The 24,949-nt window shown below is 54.1% G+C and overlaps 1 protein-coding gene across 1 annotated transcript in view; it reads right to left on the minus strand.

The window, feature by feature from the left end:
* The window catches only part of SZT2 (SZT2 subunit of KICSTOR complex), a 61,125-nt gene that overhangs the window by 949 nt on the left and 35,227 nt on the right, over positions 1-24,949 (minus strand). The window contains exons 19-71 of the mRNA XM_019016846.4: positions 24,629-24,797; positions 24,322-24,436; positions 24,120-24,233; positions 23,733-23,903; positions 23,462-23,556; positions 23,092-23,215; positions 22,826-22,990; positions 22,538-22,742; positions 22,154-22,269; positions 21,786-22,032; positions 20,439-20,580; positions 20,181-20,273; positions 19,883-19,973; positions 19,499-19,792; positions 19,198-19,339; positions 18,914-19,021; positions 18,763-18,826; positions 18,385-18,570; positions 17,847-18,014; positions 17,682-17,769; positions 17,487-17,558; positions 17,096-17,297; positions 15,806-15,905; positions 14,962-15,091; positions 12,876-13,028; positions 12,691-12,793; positions 12,499-12,604; positions 12,297-12,408; positions 11,381-11,499; positions 11,105-11,269; positions 10,756-10,840; positions 10,429-10,593; positions 10,150-10,317; positions 9,612-9,745; positions 8,817-8,983; positions 8,596-8,693; positions 8,379-8,511; positions 8,067-8,197; positions 7,830-7,930; positions 7,580-7,756; positions 7,112-7,379; positions 6,931-7,010; positions 6,721-6,846; positions 6,402-6,601; positions 4,242-4,332; positions 3,967-4,047; positions 3,810-3,884; positions 3,058-3,271; positions 2,532-2,685; positions 2,259-2,381; positions 1,746-2,151; positions 1,502-1,618; positions 40-108 (exon numbers count right to left, since the gene is read on the minus strand). Of these exons, the coding sequence (XP_018872391.4) occupies positions 40-108; positions 1,502-1,618; positions 1,746-2,151; positions 2,259-2,381; positions 2,532-2,685; positions 3,058-3,271; positions 3,810-3,884; positions 3,967-4,047; positions 4,242-4,332; positions 6,402-6,601; positions 6,721-6,846; positions 6,931-7,010; positions 7,112-7,379; positions 7,580-7,756; positions 7,830-7,930; positions 8,067-8,197; positions 8,379-8,511; positions 8,596-8,693; positions 8,817-8,983; positions 9,612-9,745; positions 10,150-10,317; positions 10,429-10,593; positions 10,756-10,840; positions 11,105-11,269; positions 11,381-11,499; positions 12,297-12,408; positions 12,499-12,604; positions 12,691-12,793; positions 12,876-13,028; positions 14,962-15,091; positions 15,806-15,905; positions 17,096-17,297; positions 17,487-17,558; positions 17,682-17,769; positions 17,847-18,014; positions 18,385-18,570; positions 18,763-18,826; positions 18,914-19,021; positions 19,198-19,339; positions 19,499-19,792; positions 19,883-19,973; positions 20,181-20,273; positions 20,439-20,580; positions 21,786-22,032; positions 22,154-22,269; positions 22,538-22,742; positions 22,826-22,990; positions 23,092-23,215; positions 23,462-23,556; positions 23,733-23,903; positions 24,120-24,233; positions 24,322-24,436; positions 24,629-24,797 (7,522 nt within the window). The remainder of the gene's footprint in view (positions 1-39; positions 109-1,501; positions 1,619-1,745; positions 2,152-2,258; positions 2,382-2,531; positions 2,686-3,057; positions 3,272-3,809; positions 3,885-3,966; positions 4,048-4,241; positions 4,333-6,401; positions 6,602-6,720; positions 6,847-6,930; positions 7,011-7,111; positions 7,380-7,579; positions 7,757-7,829; positions 7,931-8,066; positions 8,198-8,378; positions 8,512-8,595; positions 8,694-8,816; positions 8,984-9,611; positions 9,746-10,149; positions 10,318-10,428; positions 10,594-10,755; positions 10,841-11,104; positions 11,270-11,380; positions 11,500-12,296; positions 12,409-12,498; positions 12,605-12,690; positions 12,794-12,875; positions 13,029-14,961; positions 15,092-15,805; positions 15,906-17,095; positions 17,298-17,486; positions 17,559-17,681; positions 17,770-17,846; positions 18,015-18,384; positions 18,571-18,762; positions 18,827-18,913; positions 19,022-19,197; positions 19,340-19,498; positions 19,793-19,882; positions 19,974-20,180; positions 20,274-20,438; positions 20,581-21,785; positions 22,033-22,153; positions 22,270-22,537; positions 22,743-22,825; positions 22,991-23,091; positions 23,216-23,461; positions 23,557-23,732; positions 23,904-24,119; positions 24,234-24,321; positions 24,437-24,628; positions 24,798-24,949) is intronic.

Here is a 24,949-nt window from a genome sequence, read left to right on the forward strand (position 1 = left end):
TCCCATGAGGCTGACACAAAGCCCCCCACTCGTTCTTACCGTCTTTCCTAAGTGGGAGTCCAGAAACACTAGCACAAAGCAATCAGTGAACTTCTGATTCAGCACAACCTGCAGCGAAAGATGAGGAGGGGACTAAGGTCTGTCTCCCCCGAGGTGACACAGACCCTACAGACCCTCCCACAGGGCATCCTGAGGTGAAGGGAGGATGAGGAGAGGCCTACTTCCACCTCCACACCTCACCCCGCCTGCACCCCAAGGTCACATAGGACCATGTCTCCAAATTGAGCCTCAGTCCTCATCCTCGCTGGCTTGCTGGTCAGCCTGTCTGAGCTGCATCAGAATGAGGGGTAACAGTTGATCCTGGAGGCCCTACACAGGCCTGGCACACTGAAGCCAATCAAGAGAGAGTGCTGTACCCCTGGCACAACCTCCTTGCCTCCTGTCCTGGGACTCCTCTCTGACCACCCCTGGGATTGTCCTGTCCCCTTACGTCCGTCTGCTCCCTAACGCTCTGCTTGGTGATCCATCCCGAGATGATTTGCTCTCCCAAGGCTTCAGTTACCTCCTGTTCAGAGCTGCTGCCTAGGACTCTCCTGAGCTTGAATCCCTGATGCCCACAGACCTTGCAGACAGTGAAGGGCCTATGGACCCCAGACTCAGCTTGCCCCAAGCTGGGCTTGTCACCCTTCCCCAAAACCCACTCCTGCTCCAGCCTTCCCACCACCCGCAGGAGCACCCCCCTCTATTCACAACCGCCGACACTACTGCAGCCTCATCCTAATTGACCTCGGCTTCTCTGGGAGACCCTTCCTGCACCCTGAAATGAATCCTCTGCACAAGCACTGTGCTGCAGGACCCCTCACCTGGCTCCACCTCCTACTTTCTCACTTGAAGTCTTCTCTTGTAATGCCTCCTCTCTTGAACCTCAGCTCTGGCCGGGCCCATCTCTGCGGGCTCCTTAATGCCCCGTGCTCGTGTCCACCACCACAGCTCTCTCTACCTGTCCTTTACAGCAGTGCTTTCACGCCTCAGTGTGCACACAAATCACCTGGGGAGACTGTCAACCTGCAGATCCCGAGTCAACAGTCTGAAATGTGGCCGGAGAGCCTGCATTTCAGCAAGCTCCCAGGTGCTGCGGCTGCTGGTCTGTGGACCACACTTTGAGTAACAAGGCTTCAAAGCCCAAGTGGTCCTTTCTGGGGCTCCAGCCTACTGACGAAGTTCTGACAGCTCCTTGGGTTGTCAGTTCCAGAGCCTGGCCCTCAGGATCTCAAGCCAAGGCTTGTATTCTTGGTGAGTCTTTGAGGGCAGAGCTGCTCAGAGAATCACATGCTGTAGCTCGATGCCCGGTACTGGAAGGGTTTTACATGTATCTGTGTAGTCCCGTTCTGTCTAGGCCTCCCTCCAGAGCAGAGCTTGTTTGGTCAGGCTGAGGGGCACATCTGTTTGGTGAGGATTTCTGCTGTGTTTCCCTTTTCAGAGGAAGCTCGAGGGGACTTACCAGGTACTGAGTTCCCAAGTCTGGGCTTTGGAAATGGCGACAGCTCTGGGGGAAGCGGCTTAGGAGAACTTTGATCAGGCTCTGGTACCAGGAGACCGTCATGGATAGGAAGCAGTCCTGGGGGAGGAGCCACAGGCCTGAGTCTTCTGTGCCAGTCACCTCAGATTCCTGTGCCCTCTGCCCTGGCTGCCAGTGGAATTCCTGGCACCTATCCCAGCTCTTTCGGGAGCCCACAGTTCCTTACCAGCTGGGGGTCGATGTCCCCAATGGATTTGGCATGGACTGCTTCTAGGAGTTCCTCCAGCTCTGCCAGGGCCAGGCGCCCCCCTAGCCGCAGTCGATCAGGCCCTGGTGGCTCCAGCAAGAAGAGGCGCTTCCAAAGGGTGTCCCGACGGCAGTGCCCTCCAGCCAGCCGCACCAGCTGAGCCAGCCGTGCTCGTGCCATGCCCACCTCTGCAGCCAGTGGTGGGAACAGAGGAGCCGGTCCAGGCGCTAGAACAAGCCCTGAGGCCTCCCCAGGGCTGCCAGCTGAACTCCCAGGAGCCTCTGGCTCAGGGGGCAGTCTGGGTGGCTTCCGGAAGCGGCGCATGTCAGCAGTGAGCCTGGGGAAGAGCTCTCGCTGGCTGGTGAGCACCACGAAGAACTGTAGCCTGGGGTGGGGAGCAGGGCAGGAGAGTGGCGGTTGTAGCAAGAGACACACAGGGCAGGGTAGGGCAGGCTGGGAAAGGGGCATGTTCAAGGTAGGGGATCTGCTGACCGCAGAACGTGCCGCTCAGCCTCTCCTTGCTCCTCAAAGGGTGCAGCACAGTGACAGACAAGCAGAGACACATCAAAGTCATCCTGGTGGCGAAGTCCCTCAGAGTCCAGGTAGGAGCCAGAGCTGTGCAGGACAGGTTGGGGAGATGTCAACTCTGGGGTTCTAATAAAACAAACCTCACCCCTGCCCAAGAAAACATTGGTCTCCCTACTGCAAGTATGTCCCAACCCCAGCTCCTGCAGCGTGCATGCTGGATGCCCCTCCCAGCCTTACCTGTGCCATGCCGACACCAGGGCATACTCGTTGTGTTCTGGGCCCCCTGGCCGGGCCATTCGCAATGGCTTCATGTGGTAAGAGCTGGCGTGATCAGCCACGTAGTTGTACAGCTGGTGGGCAGCAATGAGTGGTGTGGGGAGCTCCAATGTCCCTGAGGGGTAAGTAACAGGAGACAGCAGACACTAAGCCTAGGACAGACACACTGGTCTGGTGGGGCACAGGGATGGGAGTCTTTAAGGCTCTGACTGGCAGGCAGAGTGGGTCTGCTTTCCTTAGGAGCTCCTGCATTCCTGTGGAACACTGAGATGGGACAAAAGTGACTCGGCAGGGGACATGTGACATGAGGTCCAAACTCTGGTAAGAAACAGACACAGGACAGAAACATGGGGACGTGGTATGTGTGACATGAGATGATTAACAACATGGGACCACTTGTCCAGGGAGGTGGTCCCACCAGCCCTGACCTGGAGGCACCTGTGGCCTGTTCTTTTTTGGGTTCACTGGCTTGCCCTTGGGCACTGACCTTGGTAAATGTGATTGCGGCCAAAGTGGGGTCCGTCAGGGTGGTGGGCCAGGAAGTGTCGCAGGAAGGTGGTGAGGTGGTAGCCGTGCCGCAGCACCAGGTGGGCACCTAGCACGTGCTGGTGCACGAGGCGCAGATGGAAGTCATAGCTGAACGAGTGCACGTGCATCAGGTCCCGCACCTTGTCACACTCCTCCGTGAACAGCATGGACAGCTGGGGAGGCAGCAGCAGGAGACAGGGTTAAGGTGTGGCTGCACTGGCTGCCCAATACACATTTCCCTCCTTCCGTGGGAAGAAGCGCAAGATTTCCCCTGCTGCTGTGGCCTAGTGGTACGCCCTCTGGCAGAATGGTTTCTGTGGGAAGGCCTCCCCATTCTAGCCTCCCTTTTTCATACTGTATTGTAACTATTTCCGTGAAACTAGGGCCATTTTCAGAAACTGGGCCATTTTGCTCTATCCCAGATTCCATCAGGGTCTGCCACAGACTCTAGATGACTACAGGCCAGACCAGGCACTGTGCTGCCTCAGGGCTACAGCTGAACACGCTTTGGATGACCGATGGGGTCAGCCTGGTAGTGAGTGCAGTCATGGCACCAGAATGAGCACTGACCTAGCCAGGCCATAGCAGTGAATCAGTCACTGGGCCAGCCCACCCACTGCATTACTCTACTGCCCAGCAAATGGGACATGGAGCCATGCTGCCCACAGCACACTGGGGTGCACTGACTGTGCCCGCAGCTCATTCACATACCTGTGAGTTGACAGCCTGCCCCATTGGGATTCGGGAACATTCCAGGGCAAACTGTTTGACACAGAAGTAACAGCCCTGGAGGGAAGGTGAAGATGAGATCAGGAAGGCGAGAGACAGGTGGGTCTGGCTGTCTCCACTCAGTGCTCCTCCTGCTTACCTGGAATGCCAGTTCCATGAGGATGATGCCCCCAGGCAGTGCCCGCTGCAGGTGGTAGGTGGTTACCGGAGAGCTAGTGCTCTGAAGAAATGAAAAAGGGGGCAAGGTTTGGGGGCTCACCAGCCTCGAATCAGTAGGGTGGAAGTCCCTTGGACCCTGACTTTAATGGTGTTAGTCTGGGATCAGTGACCTCGGTACATCACTCAGGGTCAATGACCTCAGGCCGTGGGAAAGTAATTTAGCATCAGTAACTTTACCATTATATGACAAGTTACCTTGGGGCTCCCATCAGTCTTGGTTTTAGGGCAGGAGAAGGAGCCTCGACCCTCTGTTCCAAGGATAGCCATGGCCCGTGGCCGGCTGGTGCTATAGAAAAGGAGGAGGGATAAGAGGATGAGGCAGGCTAGTGGCATGCAGTCACGGTGATCAGACCCAGAATCTGTTTTATATGGAATCATTTTGCAAGGGAGGAAACAGACCCACAAAGTTGCCACTGTGAGTGGCAAGGCTGGGCCTGGAGTCCAGGTCTAGACTGCAAGGCCAGGCTCTCTCCATAGCAGCTGCTGCTTCAAGGGAGGCAAAAACAGTGCTCAGTGGGGAGGTGGAGACTAAGCCTCTGCTACTGAGAGGGTGTGTGCTGGGCAGGAAAGAGAAGGGGGAAGGTGATGCCTGTCTACAATTTGATTAGGAAAATTCAAGGAGATGCTTGATGCCTGGTTAGGTACCTTCCTCTGAGAGGGCAAAGCTGCTGTCTTTTGATTGGGGGATGGCAGTTCTAGGCTTTCGGAGGCCTACTGCTCATTGCAGTTTAGTGCAGAGGATAGGGGAGAAGGGACAGAACAGAAGGGGTTGGGGGGACCCACTCACGCCAAGGGGCTATAAACTGCCAGAATTCTTGCTGGGGGTCAAAACCTCTGGTGGAAAAAATATCCCATTTAAACCTCAAGGAAACTGGGACAAGACTTAGTGATTGGTGATTGTTAAAGATTGGTGGGAAGGGAAGACCTGGCTTTAAATTTTGCTGTAGAAACATTTTTTTTTTTTAACCCAGTGTCTAAAGGAATTCAGATTTGGGGGGAAAAGCGTAACTGATGGCAAGTGTGCAAACTAAAGTCCTTTAGAGAAGCTCCTAGAGCTGGGAACTGGCTGTCAAGATAGCAAGCTGGGCAGCTCCTCCCCAGGGTAGGAGGGGCCAGCCTGGCCTCTGAGATGGGATCACAGGAGGGGCAGGCACGCCTTCTCTTCCTAATGCCTGGAAGAGAGGGAAACCTGGGGAGTGGGGAGCTGGTCACAGAAACATGAGAGAGTTGGAACTGGCATTTCTGGACTACTGGCTTGAAAAGGTTCTAACTGAAAACAGAGAGGAGGGAGAACATGCCTTGATAAACTCACAAATCTGGAGACACGAAAGTAGCTGTGTGTAAGGTGAACAGCTCATTTTTCGCATACAGCCACTGGGAAAGGGCAGAGAACACAGAATCTGGAGAGGAACATAGAGCAGGGGCCACAAACACGGGAATCTGAGATTTGACAGTGGATGAAAAGGTGGCTGCAGAGTTGTCCCTGAGCTCAGGGGAGATGGAGGTGGCAATAGACGGGCTGCCTACTTCCCAAGACTCAGACCTGTCAGTACTGGCCAGTGGGTGAACATGACCAAGAACAGGCCAAGGACAGTGATGCAAGGAGGCCTAGCACAGAGGTCCTTGGTGAGAAAAGGACTTCCCTGGGCTGAGAACTACATCAAATCTCAGGAGAGGTCAGTGGGATGATAAGGACAGGAATCATTAAGTCCTAGATCCAGAGGCTTAGGAGCATGTACAAGATTCACATGTGCAGGCCGGGCGTGATGGCTCACACCTATAATCCTAGCACTTTGGGAGGCTGAGGTGGGCGGACTACCTGAGTTGAGGAGTTCAAGACCAGTCTAGGCAACATGGTGATACCCCATCTCTACTAAAATACAAAAAATTAGCCAAGCAGGGTGGCGTGCACCTGTAATCCCAGCTACTTGGGAGACTGAGGCACAAGAATTGCTCGAACCCAGGAGGTGGAGGTTGCAGTGAGCCGAGATCGCACCACTGCACTCCAGCCTAGGCGACACAGTGAGATTCCATCTCCAAAAAAATTCACATGTGGGGATGTATGCAAGTGTGTAAGTGTACAAGATGTGTGTGGGCATGAGCTTTGTGAAAATGGACACAGTTTTGTACGAGTGTCATCATGAGTTCCATAAAGCATACAAGGTCTGCAGGACACGCATGAGGGCTGTGTGAAAGTATCTGAGACCCTCACATGAGTGCAAGCCTGGTGGGATAAACATGCACAGGCCCAGCCCAAATTGTCAACATAGGACCTTGTAAAGAGAGGAAGGGCCTGTGGGGCCTCACTTGCAGTGCAGGAGGAGAAGACAGAAGGGAAAACAGGGATGGGCTCACCTGCGGGCGGGTGAGGGGGGCCGCAGTGGTACCAGCACAAAACCTATGCTCTGCAGATACTGCACATATTGCTGCAGGAAAGCCAAGCTCAGCTCCTTCAGCCAGGGCTCCTCACGGGCTCCCGGGGGCGACACATCCAAGGATTCACAGCTTGTGGGGGCCTCTCGGCTCCCAGACCCTGACTCAGGGCGATGGCGCCGCTGTGAGAGTAAAGATCAAGGAAGACTCTCCCCACTGTCAACCATCCTGCTGGGGATGGAGGAGGGGGGTCACTGTGGGGTAAGCAAAGGTCTGCTAGAAGTCTGGGAGTCAGCCTTACCTGCCCGTCAGGGGGTCCAGAGGTCTCTGGGGGCCCATGCAGCCAGGCAGCTGGGTCGAAGAGCATGGCTGTTGCACAGTAATGCACCAGGCGGGATGACTGCTTCAGGGTTTCCAGCTCTCCAGCCTGGGGAAACAGGGCAGTGAGCATGGAGCAGTGACGGGGTAGGATCACAGATCCTCAAGGAAGATGCAAGCTGGGGTCACTCACACTGATGGGCATGGTGGCTGGGGTAGAACGCTGCTGCCAGGTTACAAACAGGTTTTCCATCTTCATCTGGCGCTCCAGCTCTGAAGGTTGAGGGCATTAGTAGTAGCCCCAGGCATTGTCACCCCCTTCCTCCCAGACTCCACAGATTTCCTGTCCCTGCTGCCTGGCCCAGTACCCTCACCTCTGCGCTCTGCCATCTTGATCTCTAGGAACTGTTGTCCATGGTAGGTGACAGGATCAGGAGGTCTGGGCACAGGACCAAGTATGGAGCTGGGGCGGGCAGCCGAGATATCCCTTAGGGCCTCGTCAAAGGGGAATGTGTCCAGGGGAAGAGGACCCCCACCACGAGAGGACCCACTCAGCCGGCCCTGCTCACGGCTCAGCGGGGGACTTGCACTCCGGATGAGGGTCTCCACTTCCATGGTCGGCAGCAGGAATGGGTTTGGCTCCTGAGAGATGGAGCATTGCAATGGGTTCATAGCCTTTGTCCTCGGACCCTCTCTCTCATCCCAGGGCTTCCTCTCTCAGACTCTCCCTCCCCACTACCTCTGCCCTCAGTCTGTCCCATCTTTCTGGCTTCTGAGCTGGTTTTTCCTTTAACTGACCCCTCAGTAGCCAAAACTATAGGAAGAACCAGAGCAGCAGGCACCTTTTCATCTCGCACGGGGAAGTCCAACTGGCCATAATGATGGAAGAGGCCAAGCTTCTGGCTGAGTAGGCAGAAGATGAGATGGGCTCGTGCATTCTGCCACTGCACCAGGCGAACCAGCGCTCGGCCCAATGCTGCCCCCAGGTCTGGAGCCCAGTTGTAGGTCAGCAGCTGTAGCTGGAGGTCGGGGGTCAGGGTCAGTGAGATCATGGAACCCCTCTTCCCACCCAGTCCCTGGCCCCATATTTACCTTCTTGTCCACAACCTCTAGTAGCAAGAGCCTCTGCCGGGGAGCATTTCGCCCTGAGCTCCCATCACCTCCTGGCTCGAAGCGCTGCATGGCTTTGGCAGCTACAGGGTGGGGGAGGGGCACAATAGGAGCCTGGGAACAGATCCCCCTTGATCCCACCCTCCCCTCTGCAAGGTTGGAGACCCCACCAGTTACTCTTAGCCTACCCGCCCCACCCCACCCCGGCCATGCCCTCACCCTGCTGTGTTGGTCTCCTCCACTGCAAGAAGTTCCTTCCCAGAAGCAGCAGATGCCGCTCAGCTGCAGGGCGGGGAGAGGGGCCCAGTTGCCCAGGGGAACAAGGGCCGAAGATCTCTGGCTCTGAACCCCTATTGAAAGGGAGGACAGACAGAAAGGCCATCCATGACACCACTCCCTGGCCTAGCCTTCACCTCCCTGGGCCTTGTTTCCACCTCTCCTAGCTCAGCTTCCTCAGGTTTGGCTTCCTGTAGGCCCAGCTTTTAGGAAGTCTAGGGGAGTTCCCTTCAATTCTATAGGATCTACACTCACAAATGCTGCTCAAAGATGCGGACACTGGTGTCTCCAGCCATTGAGGTGACCAGTGCAGTGAACTCAGACAGGATGGATGGAAGGAGGAACCGGGACACCATGTGGGCAGAGCTTCTGGACACTGAGGCACAACCTAGGAGGCAGAGGAGTCACTGTGGAGCTGCAGGATGGAGACCAGGCTGGGGTTGAGGGATGGGAGGGGAGGCTGGGGTCTCACCAATCTGAACCATAAACTCCATCCAGCGCTGAGCAACACGGGCAAACACAGGATGAAGGGTCCCCACCTCACCCTCTTCTAGCTGTGTTGTCCGGCGTCTGAAGACAGTGGGAGTAAGAGCCTCATGTCCATACATGACACTTGTATGTTTATACAGACGAAGGCCCATCTGTGACTTCACACCCATACCCTCCCAGGGCACACCACCACCACACACATACTTTTGTCTCTGGGCTCCAGAATCTGAGCCTGGCGCCCGCTCAGCTCCACCAGGAGTCCGAACACTCTCGGTTTTGTGACGCCTCCGGCCCCGAGTGTCTTCTGGCCGATCCAGGACAATGTCGTCAGTTGTTTTGGGGGAACCCAAATCCCCACATTCTGTTTTACTCTGGGGGCAATGCAGTGAATGAGGAAGGGCTACTGGGAAGAGGAAAGGTGTGGGATGGAGGCGCTATGGAACAGCAGTGAGCTAGGAGGATTCAGAGGTCTGGGTTCAGACCCTGGCTTCCCCAGGGGCTGGCTAAGGAGCCTTGGGCAGGTTACCTAACTTTCCTGAGCCTCACCTTCCTCACTGTAAAAGCTCTACTTATCTTGCAAGCTGTTGTGAGGATCCGACAAGAAAAATGGAAGTGAAGGCACATAGTAAGTTAAGGCTCCCTCTACATCAGTGAGAACTGCCACATTCTACAAACTCCAGTCCAAAAGACAGAGCAGTTTTTGTTTTGCTTTTTTGAGACAGAGTGTTTGTGTGTTGCCCAGGCTGGAGTGCATTAACAGGCATGATCACAAAGTACTACAGCCTTGAACTCTTGGCCTGAAGCAAAATCCTCCCATTTCATCCTCCTGAGGAGCTGGGACTAAAGGTACACGCCATGGTGTCTGGCAGGACAGAGCAGTTTTATATGAAAGGACACGGTGGCAAGGCCTACAGGGGACTGGGAAGCAGGAGGGAATGTAGGAGGAGCTAGGAGGCAGGCAGAAAGGTAGATGCCCACTTCACCACTTCCTTCCATTACCAGCATATCCCAGAAGCTACGCCGGCCCGCTTTGCTGGGTGGAGTCACAGGCTCCCCAGGGACAGGGGCAGGGGGAAAGGTGCTAGCTCGGCCTGCAGAGCTCTTAGTTTCCAACGATCCGTTCCTGAGACTTCCTGTGGACATCAGACATTACAGACACCCATCACTGATCATCAATCCCCATTCTAGAAAACTGAACCTCAAGACTGGTATGACAGTGACTTGCCACCTATTCCACCTGTCAGTGAATGACAGTATATACAACTGATAGTGTGCTGCTGCATGTGTTTGTGTGAAGTGAGCCTCTGATGCAATAGCCCTCTCTAAGTGGGTGAGCAGCTGCATCCGTTCACTGCTGCCAGTGTAGCACCTGGATGATGCCCAGACAAGCTCACGGACAACTGTGAATAAGTGGTTCTGATGTAGTAGTTCTCTGACATGCTTCCCCTAAACCCCACCTTTGCACGCTCACCTGCCACACTGTCCTGCTTGGATCTGTGACATTCTCTGGACCCCAGGGACCTCTTGACTTGCATACCTGTGGGTGTGTCCTCTGTACATAGTGAAGCTGGCAGCAGCTGAAGCTCGATGATGGCATCGGCCAGGGCCTGGCGAGCTGCTCCTCGGAGTTTCTCCTCCAGCTGCACAATACTAATGTTCCCCTTTTCCCACACATCCAATCGAAGCCGTGGGGCCCCACTCTGAGCTGGAAGGAGAACAGGGACACTTGAGGGTGCCCCTAGATCCCACTCTACTCACCACCCTTACCTCCCACAGCAATAACTGAACACCTCATCCTCTGACCAAGCTGTCCCACCTGAAGAACTGTCCAGAACAACCGGGCAGCGGATGACCTGGGTCAGTTGCTCAAATTCCTCCTCTCGCAGTGGGTCTGGGGGCCCCGGAGAGGAGGGGGGCCACAACGCCAGTGACAAGGGGGCCCCTCCTTCATCCACAAAAGCTAGAGTGATGCAGGCAACCCCTGGGTAGAAATACATAGGAAGGCTCAGCTCTGGGACTTGCAGACCACCCCTCCCACGACCCTCCACTCAGCTGCAAGCCTGGGAAACGTCCTCTTAGCAATAGGATGACAAAAGGCTTTCCCTCACCTGGTGGTGCCACAGGCCCGTGCCCTGCACCGTACCTTTGCCCCCAGTGCCCTGTCCACCAGGCTTGTTATACAAGTAGATGTCCAAGTCAGGGAGGCCACCCTGTGGTGGGAGTGGATGCTGGGGAAAGAACAGCCACAGAGCACTAAGAGCAAGCAAATGGACAAAACCCTCAGGGATGGGTGCCCACAGTGGGGAATGTGGTGCAGGTAGACATGGGAGCATGAGAAGACACAGGTGGGTAATAATGGTCCCCGGGGGGGCATGGGTGTACCCAGGTCCATGGGCAAAGGTACATATAGGGGTATCGGTAGGAAAGAGTAAGTGCGTGGGGCAGGGGGCAGGGGTGCACATGAGTGTGGAGAGAGATGAGTGCCATCTCACTTGGAAGTGGTTCCGGCTGTTGCTATCTGTGTACTTGGGAGAGTGCAGGAAGATGAGCAAGTTCTGCCGTAGGTACCATGCCAGGGCTGGAAGCCAGGGCCTGCAGGAGGTGGGTAGGGCCAGATGCAGCACCTCTGAGGGGAGACTTCCAGGGGGCTGGATGAACTGCAGAGTGGGAAGAAGACGGCAGAGCTGAATGCAGAAGTTCCAGCCTAGACTGTCCTGGAACCTGTGGCTGAGTCTGGGAAGGATGCTGGTGCCTAGAGGGGAGCTGACCTCCACATCAGCTGGTGTCAGCTTGCAGTTCCGAACAAGCATAACTGTGATGACGTCCAGCGTGGCCTCATCCAGGCGCCGACATAGAACTCGCACGAGCTCATCCGTGATCTCAGGACCTTGACACAGCCATGGTAGGAAGGTGGGGACACTGTGGTAAGGATCCAGCTACCCCCATAGCAGCCCTATCATGCCAAACTCAAACAATCCCCTGTATACTAGAGGCAGTGTTAGGAGTGCTGGCTCTGGAGGTAGCCAGCACTAGGTTCCAATTCTGCCAAACTACTCGTTATGTGACTATGGACACTTGAGTTTTACTCTCAAAACCTCTGTGCCTTCATCCATAAAATGAGAATTATAATAGCATCGCCCTCATAGGTTTGTTTCAAGAATTACACTAGAAGTTATTTAACAGTCTCAGCCCAAGACCAGCACATGTTAATTGAGCTATAAATATTAGCTGGAAAATCCAGTTGCCTACTGGACACCTTGGGCAAAATATATCCCAAATAACCATCCTCTTCACCCCGAACACAGTCTGGTATCAGGCCGGTGGCACCACCAGTTCTCCAGCCACCCCAGCTCCCCTTCCCCAAGCTGTGCCTCAGTCAACTGCAGTCCTAACCCTGAACATGGCAGAAGCCAGCCCCTTCCCATGCAGCTCCTGCTTGAGGAAAGCCCTGAGCACAGCAGGAACTAGAGGAGGGACCCAGGGCAGAGTAATAGGAGGTTCTAAGAGAAGTCCCAGAGGGTCTGGAGCCTCCAGCTAGTATTTATGGCTCACTTAACATGTGCCAGGTCTTGGGCTGAGACTGTTACATAACTTCTAGTGTAATGCTTGCAAGGTTCTAAGAGAAGTCCCAGAGGATTCTGGAGCCTCATGTGGCGACTCCCCTACCCTCTCCTCAGACCTTACCTGCCTGCCCAACACCATGGACCAGCAGCTGGATATGTCTGTCCACTTGGCCCACAGGACGAGCAGCATCTGAACTGCGGCTAGAGGCCATGTCTAAGGGAGAACGAGGACCCTACAGGGAAAACTGTGGTCAGGGCCCCGGTTTCAGAGAGCAAAGTGCAAGGGGAACACAGGGGCATCAGAGAGTAGGAGTGATACATGCCGAGGCTTCCTCAGAGTAGATGGGCTCTTGGCTTCGGGACAGAGCGAGGGAAGGGGGCAGCGCATCCCCTTTCCATGGCCGGTCACTGCAGGATGTCTCTAGGAGCCTGGGAAAGAGCAGCATGTCTTTGGACATGCCTCCTCCCAGGCCATCCTTAATTCATGCCCTACCCACCTTCCAAGGGCCACATACCGAAGATAGTACACAGCCTTTGTTGCTCGCTCCTGGTAAACAAACATGTTTTTCCGGTTCACCACAGAGAAGGCATTGAGCACAGAGCGCAGGGCCTGGATGGCTGGGGGAATAACATGGGCTCAGGAAACTGCCTTTTCCAGATCCTTCCAATGCTCACCTGCCCTCTCATGCCAATCACATACCCCGAGAGACCCCCATGCTGGGCCCCATTTTGAGGCGTGAATGGACTCGGATCACAGTTCCCCACACAACGTCACAGGAGAAATGGCCAGGGACAAACTGCATTGTGGCTGCCAGGTACCCTCGGGGTGCACAGCTCTCATCAGCAGCATAATCTGGGTGAGGGGGAGCAGGGATTAGAAATGGGACACACCACCCTCTGCCCTCCACAGACTTCTCACCTGGGAACTGGCCTACTTGTCCTCACTCCTCCAGACTCATCCCTGACTATTGCAGAGAAATGATGATCATTCTGGGTAACACGACAGGGCCAGGCAGATGCATGCCCTTAGGAACACAGGTCATATAGCACAAAGGCTTCCAGAACTATCTCAAGGAGACTTAGGGAAGGAGCTAATGAGAGGTATCAAGGCAGGCAAAGCATGAGGAAATCCTCAAGATCATGCCAAGAGATTCTGACCCTGTCATAATATATGTCAGTAGCACTCTAACACTATGTCCTCCAGGGAGTTGCAACAGTAACCTCATTAAAACCAAAAGGGTATGGCTGCTTATGCACACCAGCTGCAGAGGAGGGATAAACTTTGTCCTGGGCTTTGGAAGACAGAAACGCCAATAAACCCAAAGGGTAGTGTGGCAGTACACAGGAGCCCATGGCTGCAGTACACAGGAGCCCATGGCTGCAGTACACAGGAGCCCATGGCTGCAGTACACAGGAGCCCATGGCCACAGTACACAGGAGCCCATGGCCACAGTACAATGCCTCCTTCGACCCTTTTCAGGTTTCCAGGGAGCCTTCTGGTGAATCAAAGTGGCAGTTTTCTCAGAGAAGCTGCTGTCAAGTGTGAACAGCACACAGGCTACCCAGGAGGCTGAAGTTTCTGTGTAAAGGCAGAGGCTCTGGAATGGAATGCTGGTTGCTAAGGGTTTCAGGGAAAAATTCTGGAGAGACTAAAATGAGGAAGGGCTGTGTCTGGGTTCTGACTGGTCTTACATCTCAGGCTGCCGGAAGTCATTTTGAAGTAAAATTGTTCACCTGTCCTAGCTCATTTTCAATTTGCAGAAGATGCCTTTGAAACCATGGGAGTCCACTAATTATGGGGACTCTGCTTCGATATGGAGGAGATCCCAGGATGTGCTGAGAGATGCATTCTCCTGGAGATGTCAGAAACACTTGTCTACAGACTTGCTGAGAATGTTAAAAATAAGGAGTGGTCTGATTTTACTTTTAAACCAGAGGAGAACTGCAAAGGAATGTTATGGTTCAGCTTTTCCTCTATCCGTCTGGGTGAGAGGTCATCAGGAGTAAGAGAAGGGAGAAGTGTCGAGACTTCAGTTACCATCTTGAGTGGATTATCATGTTCCCTTACCATGACTAGAAATCCCAAAGCAGTCCTGTGGCTGCCTGTCTGGAGGAACAGCCAATCAGAAGGCAATTCTACTGGCCTTCAGGCTCCTCCCCTCTGGATTTCTCTTACTTTGGAACTGGCCTGCTTGTTCTCACTCCCCCAAACTCCTCATTCCTGACTATTTCCCTGCCAGGGAAAGACGGTCATTCTGGTTAACAAGACAGGGCCAGGCAGAAGCAGACTCTTAGGAAGACAGATCATGGCCTGGTGCCCCTTCAGTGATCTCTCCTCTTCTGTATTCTTCAACCTCTCCCCCTCCCCTGGCTCTTTCCCTATAGAATATAAACAAGCTCAAGTCTCTACTTTATTTTAAAGCTCCTTCCTTGCCCCCATCTTCCTTTAGTTACTGCCGTATCTATTTTCTCTGTCTCTTCACTGCCAAGCTACTTGTAAGAGTAGTTATTCTCTGCCCCACCTATCACCCTCTTTCACTTTTCATTTCATCTGCTTTCTATTCCCATCTCTCTACTGAAATTACTTCCATGAAAATCACTGATGAACTCGCAGCAGCAGCCAAGTCCAGTGATCCTTTCCTGTCCTATCCTCCTTGCTCTCTCTCTAGTACTTGGCACTGATGACCAAGTAATGAGGACTCCGCCCTCAGCTTTCACCAGAGTATTTGGTAAAAGAAAGGGCGGCAGCACTGCCTTGTGAGGGAGGCTCCTGGGTGGGATCTCACCATCACTGGGCAGTGGTGCCCGCTGACGGGAGTGGAAGGGAGTCTCACTGCGCCACAGATCTTCTTCACTCTCGGCCACCAGAAGAGAGTTACACACGTGGCTGTCATGAAGGTCTTGAAGAAGCAGTCGCTGGGAGAAGGAGCATGAGGTCAGGGAACTGAAATACCTCCTCCTAACTGGGTGGTGGTGGTCAGGGGTGATCAAACGCCAGAGAGAATGACCACCATCACTGGGGATTGGAGGTCAACAAGAGTATCAGTCATCACAGAGAGGTCAAAGCTCAGGCCTCTGAGAGTGATTCTCAGTCAGGAACACTTGCCCCTTTGGTGCCAGAATCTGTTCACCATCCGTCGAGTCTCAGCTTAAAAATCACTTCCTCTAAGAAGCTTTCCCTGATACTTCAGATGGTCAGATCCCTGTTACATGCTTTCATAGCAGCTTCTACTGTTCCTTTTAGGATTCTTCACAATTGTAATTGAAATAAGTTGTGTAATTCAGTTGTTCAACTGTCCCCCATTCTACACAAGCTCCACAGAGTTACAGCGTCCCTCTGTCTGGGTCACTAGTATATCACTAATGCTAGCACAGTGCAATGACAGGGAGTATCTCATGGTTACTGGGATGGTATGAGAGAGTAACCCACTGTTACTGGGGGTGGGTTGTGGAGCACTCCCAAGGCTGTAGGGAGCTGGGGGAGAAACAGCATCCTACTAACTGGGGAAGTCAAAGACTTTCCATAATTATTGATTCTGAAATGGACCAATAGCCTCTGAAAATCAAGTTCTTAGAAATTTGGTTCTCATCTGCTCTGTGTGTCCGGGTCTGGAGAGTCCTGCCCCTTACCTGGTTGACCTCCCTGCAGATCTCCCCAACTCGCCTCACCAGGAGCTGCTGCAGGTGGCGACACTCAGTGCCCGGCCCCCCATCCTCCCGAATCAGGCTCCTGGGAAGGAAGGATAATCTGACCAGAACTGCAGTGGGGAGGAGTTATATGTAATGGCATGATATGTATATGACATAACTGCAGTTATACGTATCACGAGGGGGAGAGAAAGTCATGGAGGTGGGGCCAAGAGAAACCATGAAAACGGAGCAGGCTTGGACAGAGGTAAACCTGGTGGGAAATGGAAGAGATGGAATTCTCAAGAGCAGTTCTGGATGCCGAGGCTCCACGCTTGCTTCACCAGCTCCCATACGGGCACCACACTGAGGCTCCTTTATGCTGTGCACCTCTTCTTTCTTCTCAAGTCTTCTTCAGAATGGTGGTCTTCCTTTCTTCTCAGCCCCACCTTACCCTGCATATGCCACCCACCCCTGAGATGAGAGCAGTAGTGAACCGATGCCTATGCAGGAATCCTGGCTCTGTCACTTACTATGGCCTTGGGCAAGTATTTAACTGACCTGTGCTTCAGTTTCTTCACCCATATGATAAGGACATTAATACGCCGTAGGGTTATATAAATGAGTGGATTCATGTAAGCGCCAGAACAGTGCCTACCACATAGTATGCACTTGATAAATATTAGCTATTATGCCTTATTATTTTTTGAGACAGTGTCTTGCTCTGTCGCCCCAGCTGGAGTGCAGTGGCACAATCTCATTCACTGCAATCTCCACCTCCCAGGTTCAAGATTCTTCTGCCTCAGCCTCCCAATTAGCTGGGACTACAGGCGCCTGCCACCACGCCCAACTAATTTTTGTATTTTTAATGGAGACGGGGTTTCACCATGTTGGCCAGGCTGGTATCGAACTCCTAACCTCAAGTGATCCGCCTGCCTTGGCCTCCCAAAGTGCTGGGATTACGGGCATGAGCTACCACGCCCAGCCTTATTATGCTTTATTTTTATACACGAACTTCTAAAGCTGCTCTGATCCTTAGATGTTGTTAATGCTCAGCGAGAAGCCAAAATCCCCATCAGCTTTTCGACTCTCATCTATAAGACAGCTGAATGTGATGTGCTTAGCTGTAAGATGTGGGAAGTGATCGGGAGCCACCAACCTAAGAATACAAGTTGGATCTCTACCCAAGCTCTCAGTCCCAAGTCTTACTTCTAACACTGGAGAGAGGTACTGTGGGAGCAGAGAGAAGAGGTTAATGGGAGCATGAGGGTGCAGGCCCTGGCTTCTACTTACCGTGCATGTGCATACACTTCCACACGGTCCTGCAGGACCCGGACAATGAGCCAGAAGTCAGGCAGGCGGGGCCCAGGGAGGCCTGAGAGTGAAGGCTGTGGAGGTGCTGGCCCAGGTGGAGTCCGCAATGTGAAGGGGGCCTTCTCACCAAGGGTGTCATTGGGACCCTCACTGTCTGAGCCACTGCTGCCACCATCATAACCTGTGTCAGACGCATTGAAGGTCAATCCCATCCGAAGCTGGGCCTGACTCATCTGATCCTCCAGGTGCATCTGGCTTGATGCACTTCAGATTAGTCCCTTCTGATGTCTCCTGCCCAGACCTTTCCCAGTGCAGCCCTAAGCCCACCTCCCATCAGCTTAGAGTCCTTCACCCCGTCCCCCCAGCTTACCTAGGTGGTCTGAGTCCACACTGCCCTGACTGGACATGAGACTTAATCCCCGGCTGGGCCCAGGCTGACTCCCTGGATAGAGAAGGAAAATGCCTGGAGCCTCTCTCAATCCTGTCTAGGGCCTCCCTCCAAAAATGGAAGCATGGTCAGGGATCTGGTCCTGGCCTCCAGACTGCTGCCCAAGTCCTCTCTTACCTCCCTGTGGCACGCTGGGCAGGCTGATGAGGGGGACACCCTCAGAATCCTCTGGGGACCCAGGTGCTTGGGGGCTGGCTGTCAGGGTCTGAGGAATAGGAAGTCAGGACTGAGGTATAGGCCCCACACACCCACCACCCCCCTCCATTCCCAGGTGAGACTCACCTCCCCTTCGATGCCTTCAGCCCTGTCCTCATGACTGTGCCAAGCCCAGGCCGCTGAAGAAGGCTCCCCATGGGACCCACCTGGCTGTTGGCCAGCTGCCACAAAGAAGAAGCCACTGTCAGGGTCTTCAAGAAGAACATGGCCAGGGAGATGGAGGCGGCGGAACTCCTAGAGAGCAGGAGCCAAGACCACAGTTTAGGCAGGGCAGTCCTCCCTACACATGGTGAGCTACACTTCCTCATGAGATGCTCCTAACTACCTGGTAAAGCAGATGCTGGCATCCCCACTGCTGAGGTAAGAAAAGATTCAGTGACTTGCCTAAGGTTCAACAGGAGCAGTGACCAGGTTGGGAGCTGGGTTTCTTTCCAGTGAGTTGGGCTGCCAAGCACAGGTGTTAGGGCAGATGATGTGGTGAGCAGGGAGACAGGAGGGATAACTCTATGAGTTCGAACTAACAGAGGGCCTTCCAGTCCTGTGCCTGGGGCCCAGGGAAGGACGGGCCCCAAGGTGACCCTGCAGTGTTCGGAGGGCAACTTACCTCCTTGAATTGTGTGAGGGAACGCTCTGGCCCAAATACAAAACTCAGTGGCAGAGTTTGGCGAAGGCAGGTGGAGCGTCCAGGAGAACTATGGATATGGGCAGCTGCACGGTGCAGGGCAGGACTCTGTGGGATGCCCCCTCTTCGGAGTGCCCCCACCATCTCATCTTCCAACAACCAGCGGATCTACAGTTAGACAGCACGTGACAAAGGGCATCTCCCTTGATTCCTTGGGCATCCCCTTACTCCCGGACTAGAAGATAATTTGCCTCACAGACTGAGAGAGGCCTCACTTCTATCCCAGAACAAAGGGGGTACCTTATCTCACTCATACGATGGAAAGGGAATCAGTTACAGTGTTGGGGGTGGGGGGCTCACCTCATTCATGGTGGTCTCAATAGCCAGTCTGTGGGGCGTGGCCAAATTGGATAGTCCTGGGTGCCTAATTGGAAGAAAGGTTTAGATATTGGTTTCCAGAAAATGAAATTGAAAAGCAGTAATGAACTCTGACAGGGAGATAAGGAAGTACCTCTCCTCTTCTGGGGGTGGCAGTGGGGGCCCGAGGCCATCATCTGACCTTAAAGATGATGGCTGCCCTGGGGATCGTGGGAATGAAGCACTGCTTTCAGATGTTGACCTGAACAGGGTGGGAACAAAAGTCAAAGGTCAGGAGTTACTATCCTACCAGGGCCTCCTCCTTACTTCATTCTTGGACTCCTCAAGGTCTCCTTAGTCCCCAAGTGCTCTAGATTCGCTTAGTGGTCCCCCTACCCTAAAAAGGTCCCAAACCCCCCACCAAACTTGCTGCCACACCGGTGGTGCTGAGGGTCCGAGGCCGTGGGGAGCTCCACTTCCAGGGGCAAAGTCAGCATGAAGACATCCAGAGTCACACTGAGGTCCCTCAAGGGAACTCGGCCTCCAACTGGGGGGCCCTCCAGACTGGAAAGCACCTGGCCTGGGAGATGGGGAAAGTGAGCAGTTGCTGAGGGCTCTAAGACAAGCACAGATTCCAAGATCTATGTGTTAAAAGACATAACCCTAGGCTCCCCTCCACTCCCACTTAGGCAGGCTGTTCCAGGACCTTTGGCTTTCCCTCGGGCTGCCTCAAACTCACCCAGGCAGGTAGGCAGGCTGCACACAGGTACTGAGCTGTGCTGCCCACGTAGCCGCACAGAGCACGTGAGGTGCAGGAAGAGCGGTGGCAGGTCATGAAGGAAGCTCTCAGGCCCAGTGGGTGAGTCGCCCCCCAAGATACTGAAGGAGTCTTCATCAGGATTCACAGTGTCTACGTCTGACAGCGAGGCAGAGTCTAGCCCAGCAGGCCCCAGGTCTGATTCACGGCTCTCCCGGTATTCTACCTCTAGCTCTGGGTCACTCTCAGTGACCACACAGCAGGCAGATGTGTCTCCTAGTAGTGCATGTCACATGGTCAATGAGAGAGGCTGGCAGTGGAACCCTTGAATCTCGGCGTGAAGCAGCCTTCCCCACCTTGACTCACTTGCCCACACACCTTCTTCTCCCATAAGCTCAGCCTCTGAAAACTCCAGGTCACTGATTTTTCTGTCTACTGTGTCCCGAGGCCCCTCATCCTAGGCAAAAGAATGAAGCAAGATGATGAGGCAAGAATCCCACTTGCCTCATCCTAGGCAAGTGGGATTACACTTGTCTTGCCTTAGACAGCTTGATCTAAGGCAAGACAAGAGCCACATCCAGGCCTCAGGGAACCAAGACTCAAGAGGGTCTGGGTGGGCCTCTGGGTTGAGGGCACGAGAGAGGTAAGGAAGAGAGCCACTCACTTCTCGCCTGCTGGATGGAGGGCAATAGAAGAAGTAGTGGGGATTGGAAGGCACTGTGCGGAAGTGGAGACGACTGATCTCTAGGAACTTCTCCTGTTGTGGGGTTTAGAAGGAGGTCAGAATGTCAGTCACCCCTCAACAGGATACTACTCCCTACCCTAGAGCAGGACACATGCATACCCCCCGCCCAGGAGAGAATCCTGTCCCTCTGCACAGGCAGGACTCTACACCTCTTCTACCCTCACCCAAGCTTCCCACCTGGATGACGCTATGAAGGGCACCATGGGCCTCTCCTCTGAGCTGGCAGACATCTGTCAGAGAGATCTCTGGCCCAGGGTCTGGAATGCCAGGGACACGGGTGCTCTGAAATTCAGGCTCGCTTAGGTCCTCGGTCTCTATGCTGAATGGTTGGGGTAAGGATGTTGAAGTGTTAAGAACCATCAAGCTCTGAAGTAGCCTGCCTCTCAACTGGGGAGCAGCACAGGAAGCCTTTTTGTCCACAGGAAGAGTACTTAGCGTAATGGCATGGGTGGTAAAAGAGGCAAAGAGAACCAACCTACACATTTTGGCTTTAACCTCCATATTTCTTTTTCTTTTTTCTTTCCTTTTTTTTGGGACAGAGTCTTACTCTGTTGCTGAGGTAGGAGTGCAGTGGCGCCATCACCACTTGCCTTCTGAGTAGCTGGGACCACAGGCATATGCCACCACGCCCAGCTCATTTTTAAATTCTTTTGTAGAAACAAGGTCTCCGCTGGTTGCTCAGGCTGGTCTTGAACTCCTGGGCTCAAGTGATCCTCCCACCTCAGCCTCCCAAAGTGCTGGGATTACAGGAGTGAGTGACTGCACCCAGCCTTAACTTTCATATTTCTTAATGGATGGGGATTTCTATGAAACAGAGTAGTGATAACTCCCAGTTTTCTGACTTGGATCACTAGATTGAGGGTGATATTTTTCACCATGAATGAAGAAAAATCAAGGGTTAGTGGGAAGAAAATGCATTCATTTGGGGGGCACAAAAAGTGAGTATCTAGAGCTCCAGAGAAAGAACCGGACCGGAGTTCCAATCTAGGAGTCATCAGCATATCCATCCTTCTAGTTCTTCTGTTTCCCCAACGCTAACACACTGCAGATGCTAGACCCATAGCTGTCTGCCTGCTTGCCTTTCTCCTTCTCTCCTCCCCTTCCTCCCTTCAACAGGGACCTGCTGAGCCCCTAAGGTGAGCTGGGGACTTAGCAGTGAGCAAAATACAGTTTTGGCCCCCATGAAATTCACAGATTGGTTGGGGAGATTCCTACTATTGTGTGGATGTCCTCAGAACAAGTCTCTACGTTCACGGTTAGCACCAGGGGACTCCCTATCCCTGACTCAGCTCATCACTCAACACCAAAGAAGGGGAGATGGGGAGAGCCTGGGAGGGAGACTGCTGCCTGTGCCAAATTGGTGAGGAAGGCTGCGTGGGAGTCAGTGAGCCGGCGACAAAGCACTACTGCTTCTCAGGTGCTTAGATACTACCTTGCACAGTCATTCCCCTGGACTGGAAGGTCCTTGTTTATAGGGACTTGGTCTGTGTACCCCCTTATCCATCATTCAAGTATAATCCTAACCTGGATTCAGAAGCTAGGATAGCTCGTTCCCGAGGCTCAGCACCCTCCTCCATGCTGCTGCTGAAGGGCCCAGGGCTGAGAGGCCCAGGACTTGGGGGTGCATGAGGCAAACCCCAAGTGTGGCCACACAATGCAAGGAGAAATGGGGTGATGTCTATTTCTTGTAGTAGCTCCTCACAGGCATCTACCGCTGTCAGCAAATCCTGGGAGGTCACACTCTGTGCTTGCTGCAAGCTGCGGAATAGCCCTGATGGAAGTGGAAGGGGCCATGAGACTCGAGCTCTGGAATGGCCTCTCCAGTCCCCACCCTGTAATCCCTGTATCTCCCGCAGAGCCCCACTCCTCCCTCCCACGGCCCTCCTGCTCACCACGGACATAGCACCGCTGTGCATGCTCCTGCAGCAGGGCACAGTGGTTAGCTGCCTCCTTGTACCGGGGTTCCATCCAGGCTGAGGATGGGGAGGGGTGGTCGAGGAACTGAGTCCTAGGAAAGGAAGGGAAAATGGAACTTGACCAACTCCCTTAAGTGATACCTCACACTCATTAGCCATCCACACTCCAATGGATCATCTATAGACACATATCAAGTGTATTCATGGCCTAGCAAGTTCAAGGGTTTGCTGAGGGAAATCAAGCAAGGAGCCAGCAGGATATGGCAGCAACTTACCTGCCCACGCCTATTAGTGTGTACTTACTTCTTGGCTGGGAGCCATGGCCCGGCGAGGACATAGGTCAACACCGAAGGCACTCACCGGAAGATGAGGTCTCGGGGCGCCTGAGGGGGCTGCATGCCAACCATTTGTTCCCTCAGCGCTTCCAGTGAACAGCTGTAGATGTAGACAGGACACCGGGTCCGGGGCCCATCCGCACTCTCTGTCTGGGAAGCCTGACGCCCAGCGTAAGCCTGTAAGTCTCGACGGAATGGTGGGCTTAGCTCTCCTTGATTCTGGGCATTGTCTGTGAAGAAAAGGTGTCACGTGGTCTTCCAGCTCTATCTGTTTCCCACTCCACTCCTGCCCACCTTGAGTCGGCAGCCTTACCACTAGCCAGGGTCACACTGAGGACAGGGATGTGGGACTTTGTAGCTTTGATCCCAGTTCCTCCTAGATCTTTCAGACTGGGAGCCCCACTCCAATCCCCAAACTTAGGCTTTGTCTCCTCTTGAGGGGGTCCCTCCAGGCCACAGGCAGCCAGACGCTGGACATCTGAAGAGGATCAGACATAAATCAGAGCTGCCTGGTGGGCCGGTGAGGGAGCTCAGGGGTTTGTATCTGAGGGGGTTCGTGAGGAGGTCAGCAGCTGGCACCTGAGAAGGTAGCTGGGAGAAAAGTCAGAAACACATGCTGGGGGTTCACAAGCCTTGCATAGCAGCGCCACTGAGGGGGCTGGGCAGAGATGAGAGGCTTGAGAGTTTCAGGAAGACCTACACTCTGTAAGAGAAAAACAGAAATTAGAGCAATGTATAAGGGAATGTCCAACCCCTGTTCCCCTCCTCCACCCTAGAGCTGACTCATCTTAGGTATAGCTTGAAAGATCCAGGACAATGGAAAATGACAGCATTGTGTCATTGGCAGATGCCATTTAGTCTCAAGGGCGGTAGAAGGTTGGGGCCTGAAGATGTGGTGCTGGAAGGAGGTCAGTGTGACAAGGGCTCAGGGAGAAGAATTGGTGCTGACCAGGGAAGTAAAAGCGGAGTCTCCTGTGGCCTGGGTGCTGCTGACTGCTTGCTCCTTCGGGATCCCATGAACCCCCAGCAGTGGCCCCTCGGCACCTACAATGGGGGTAGAGATGGGTGAAAGAGGGCAGGGCCAGCAGAGAGGCGGGACTCTGGGTTGAAGAAAGGGGGAGGAAGGGGAAAGCCAAAACTCAAAGACAGAAATCACCCTGTGAGGGTGGGGGAAAAGGGCTGGGCCAGGGTCTGGTGTCAGGAGGATGTGGGGAACTCACCTGGAACGTGGCAGGTCCGCCGCAGCACCTCACTCAAGAAGGCAGCCTGGTCAACGGGGGTCAGTGGGATCTCCCGGTCACTCAGCTCCTGCCCCAGGCAGCTGTGCAGCAGGCACAGCACCATGTCGTTGGCGGGACAGGACCCCTCGGCGAAAGGGACACCCTCTGGCTCTGCCCGACACACACTCTGCTCAGCACCAAGAGCCTCCTGCTGCCCGGTGCCCCCGGCTCAGCCCTGACCAGCTGGCCCCTCCTTCAGCCTCATGGGCTCCTCCTGCCCCCACCACTCATCTGCTCACTTGCTGACCCATCTGTTTGTTATTTTCTAATACTTTCAGGCTTGCTGGCCCTTTAGGTGTGGGGTGAAAGGGTACCAGGTTCACCTACCTCTGGCAAGCAAGAGGAAGAACATCTGGAGCTGCTGGCACTGTGGCAGCAATCCCATTAGGTCAAAATGGAAAGGGATCTCATGGACGCAGGTGTCTCCTCCCTGATCCAATCCTACAAGGGAGGAAAGACAGGACACAGTGAGACGCAGATTACCCTACCCACTCCCCTGCTCCACCAGTGGGCCGCCTGCCCCACTCACCATCAGAGACCCTCGGCTCTGGGGGCAGAGGACCCCATTCCTTGCTCTGGCACAGCTGTATCAGGTATTCAAAGCTCAGCATGGAGCCTATGCAGGCAGCATCCCGTGGGTGGAGCTACAGGAAGAACATCAGAGGTCAGGAGTCAACCCCTCTTAGCCCAGGATACCCTGGGTTCCAGCTCTTCAGGAAGCTTCAACAGTCCCAGCCATTCAGAGGGACCAGGAAGCCCACAGACTGCAGTACTCCAAAAGAGATGGCACCCCAATCCAGTGAGAGAGGTGCGGGTACTGTTCTGAGGACACTCACAGCTTGCGGGATCTCAGAATACGTCAGGTCCTGGAGGTGCTTCCAGCTTCCAGGGCCAGGTCCCACTCGCCCATACTGTGGCTCCACCCACACCTCAGTGACCAGATTGAGCTCTGAGTCTCCCTCCAGGGCCTCCACTTCCACATCATTGTCATCATCTGTCGAGAAGCTAAAGGAGGAAGGGCTCTGAGTCCAAGGCACAGCCTCATGGCAGGGAGTGAACCTCATGGAGGGAAGGAGGCAGGCACAGAGGACAGCCACGAGTCATACAAGGCCTTCCCAGACCAGCGTCTGCCTGATGAAGCATCTAAACACCGCACC

This window comes from Gorilla gorilla, chromosome 1, assembly GCF_029281585.2.
Source record: "Gorilla gorilla gorilla isolate KB3781 chromosome 1, NHGRI_mGorGor1-v2.1_pri, whole genome shotgun sequence".
NCBI classification, from domain to species: domain Eukaryota; kingdom Metazoa; phylum Chordata; class Mammalia; order Primates; family Hominidae; genus Gorilla; species Gorilla gorilla.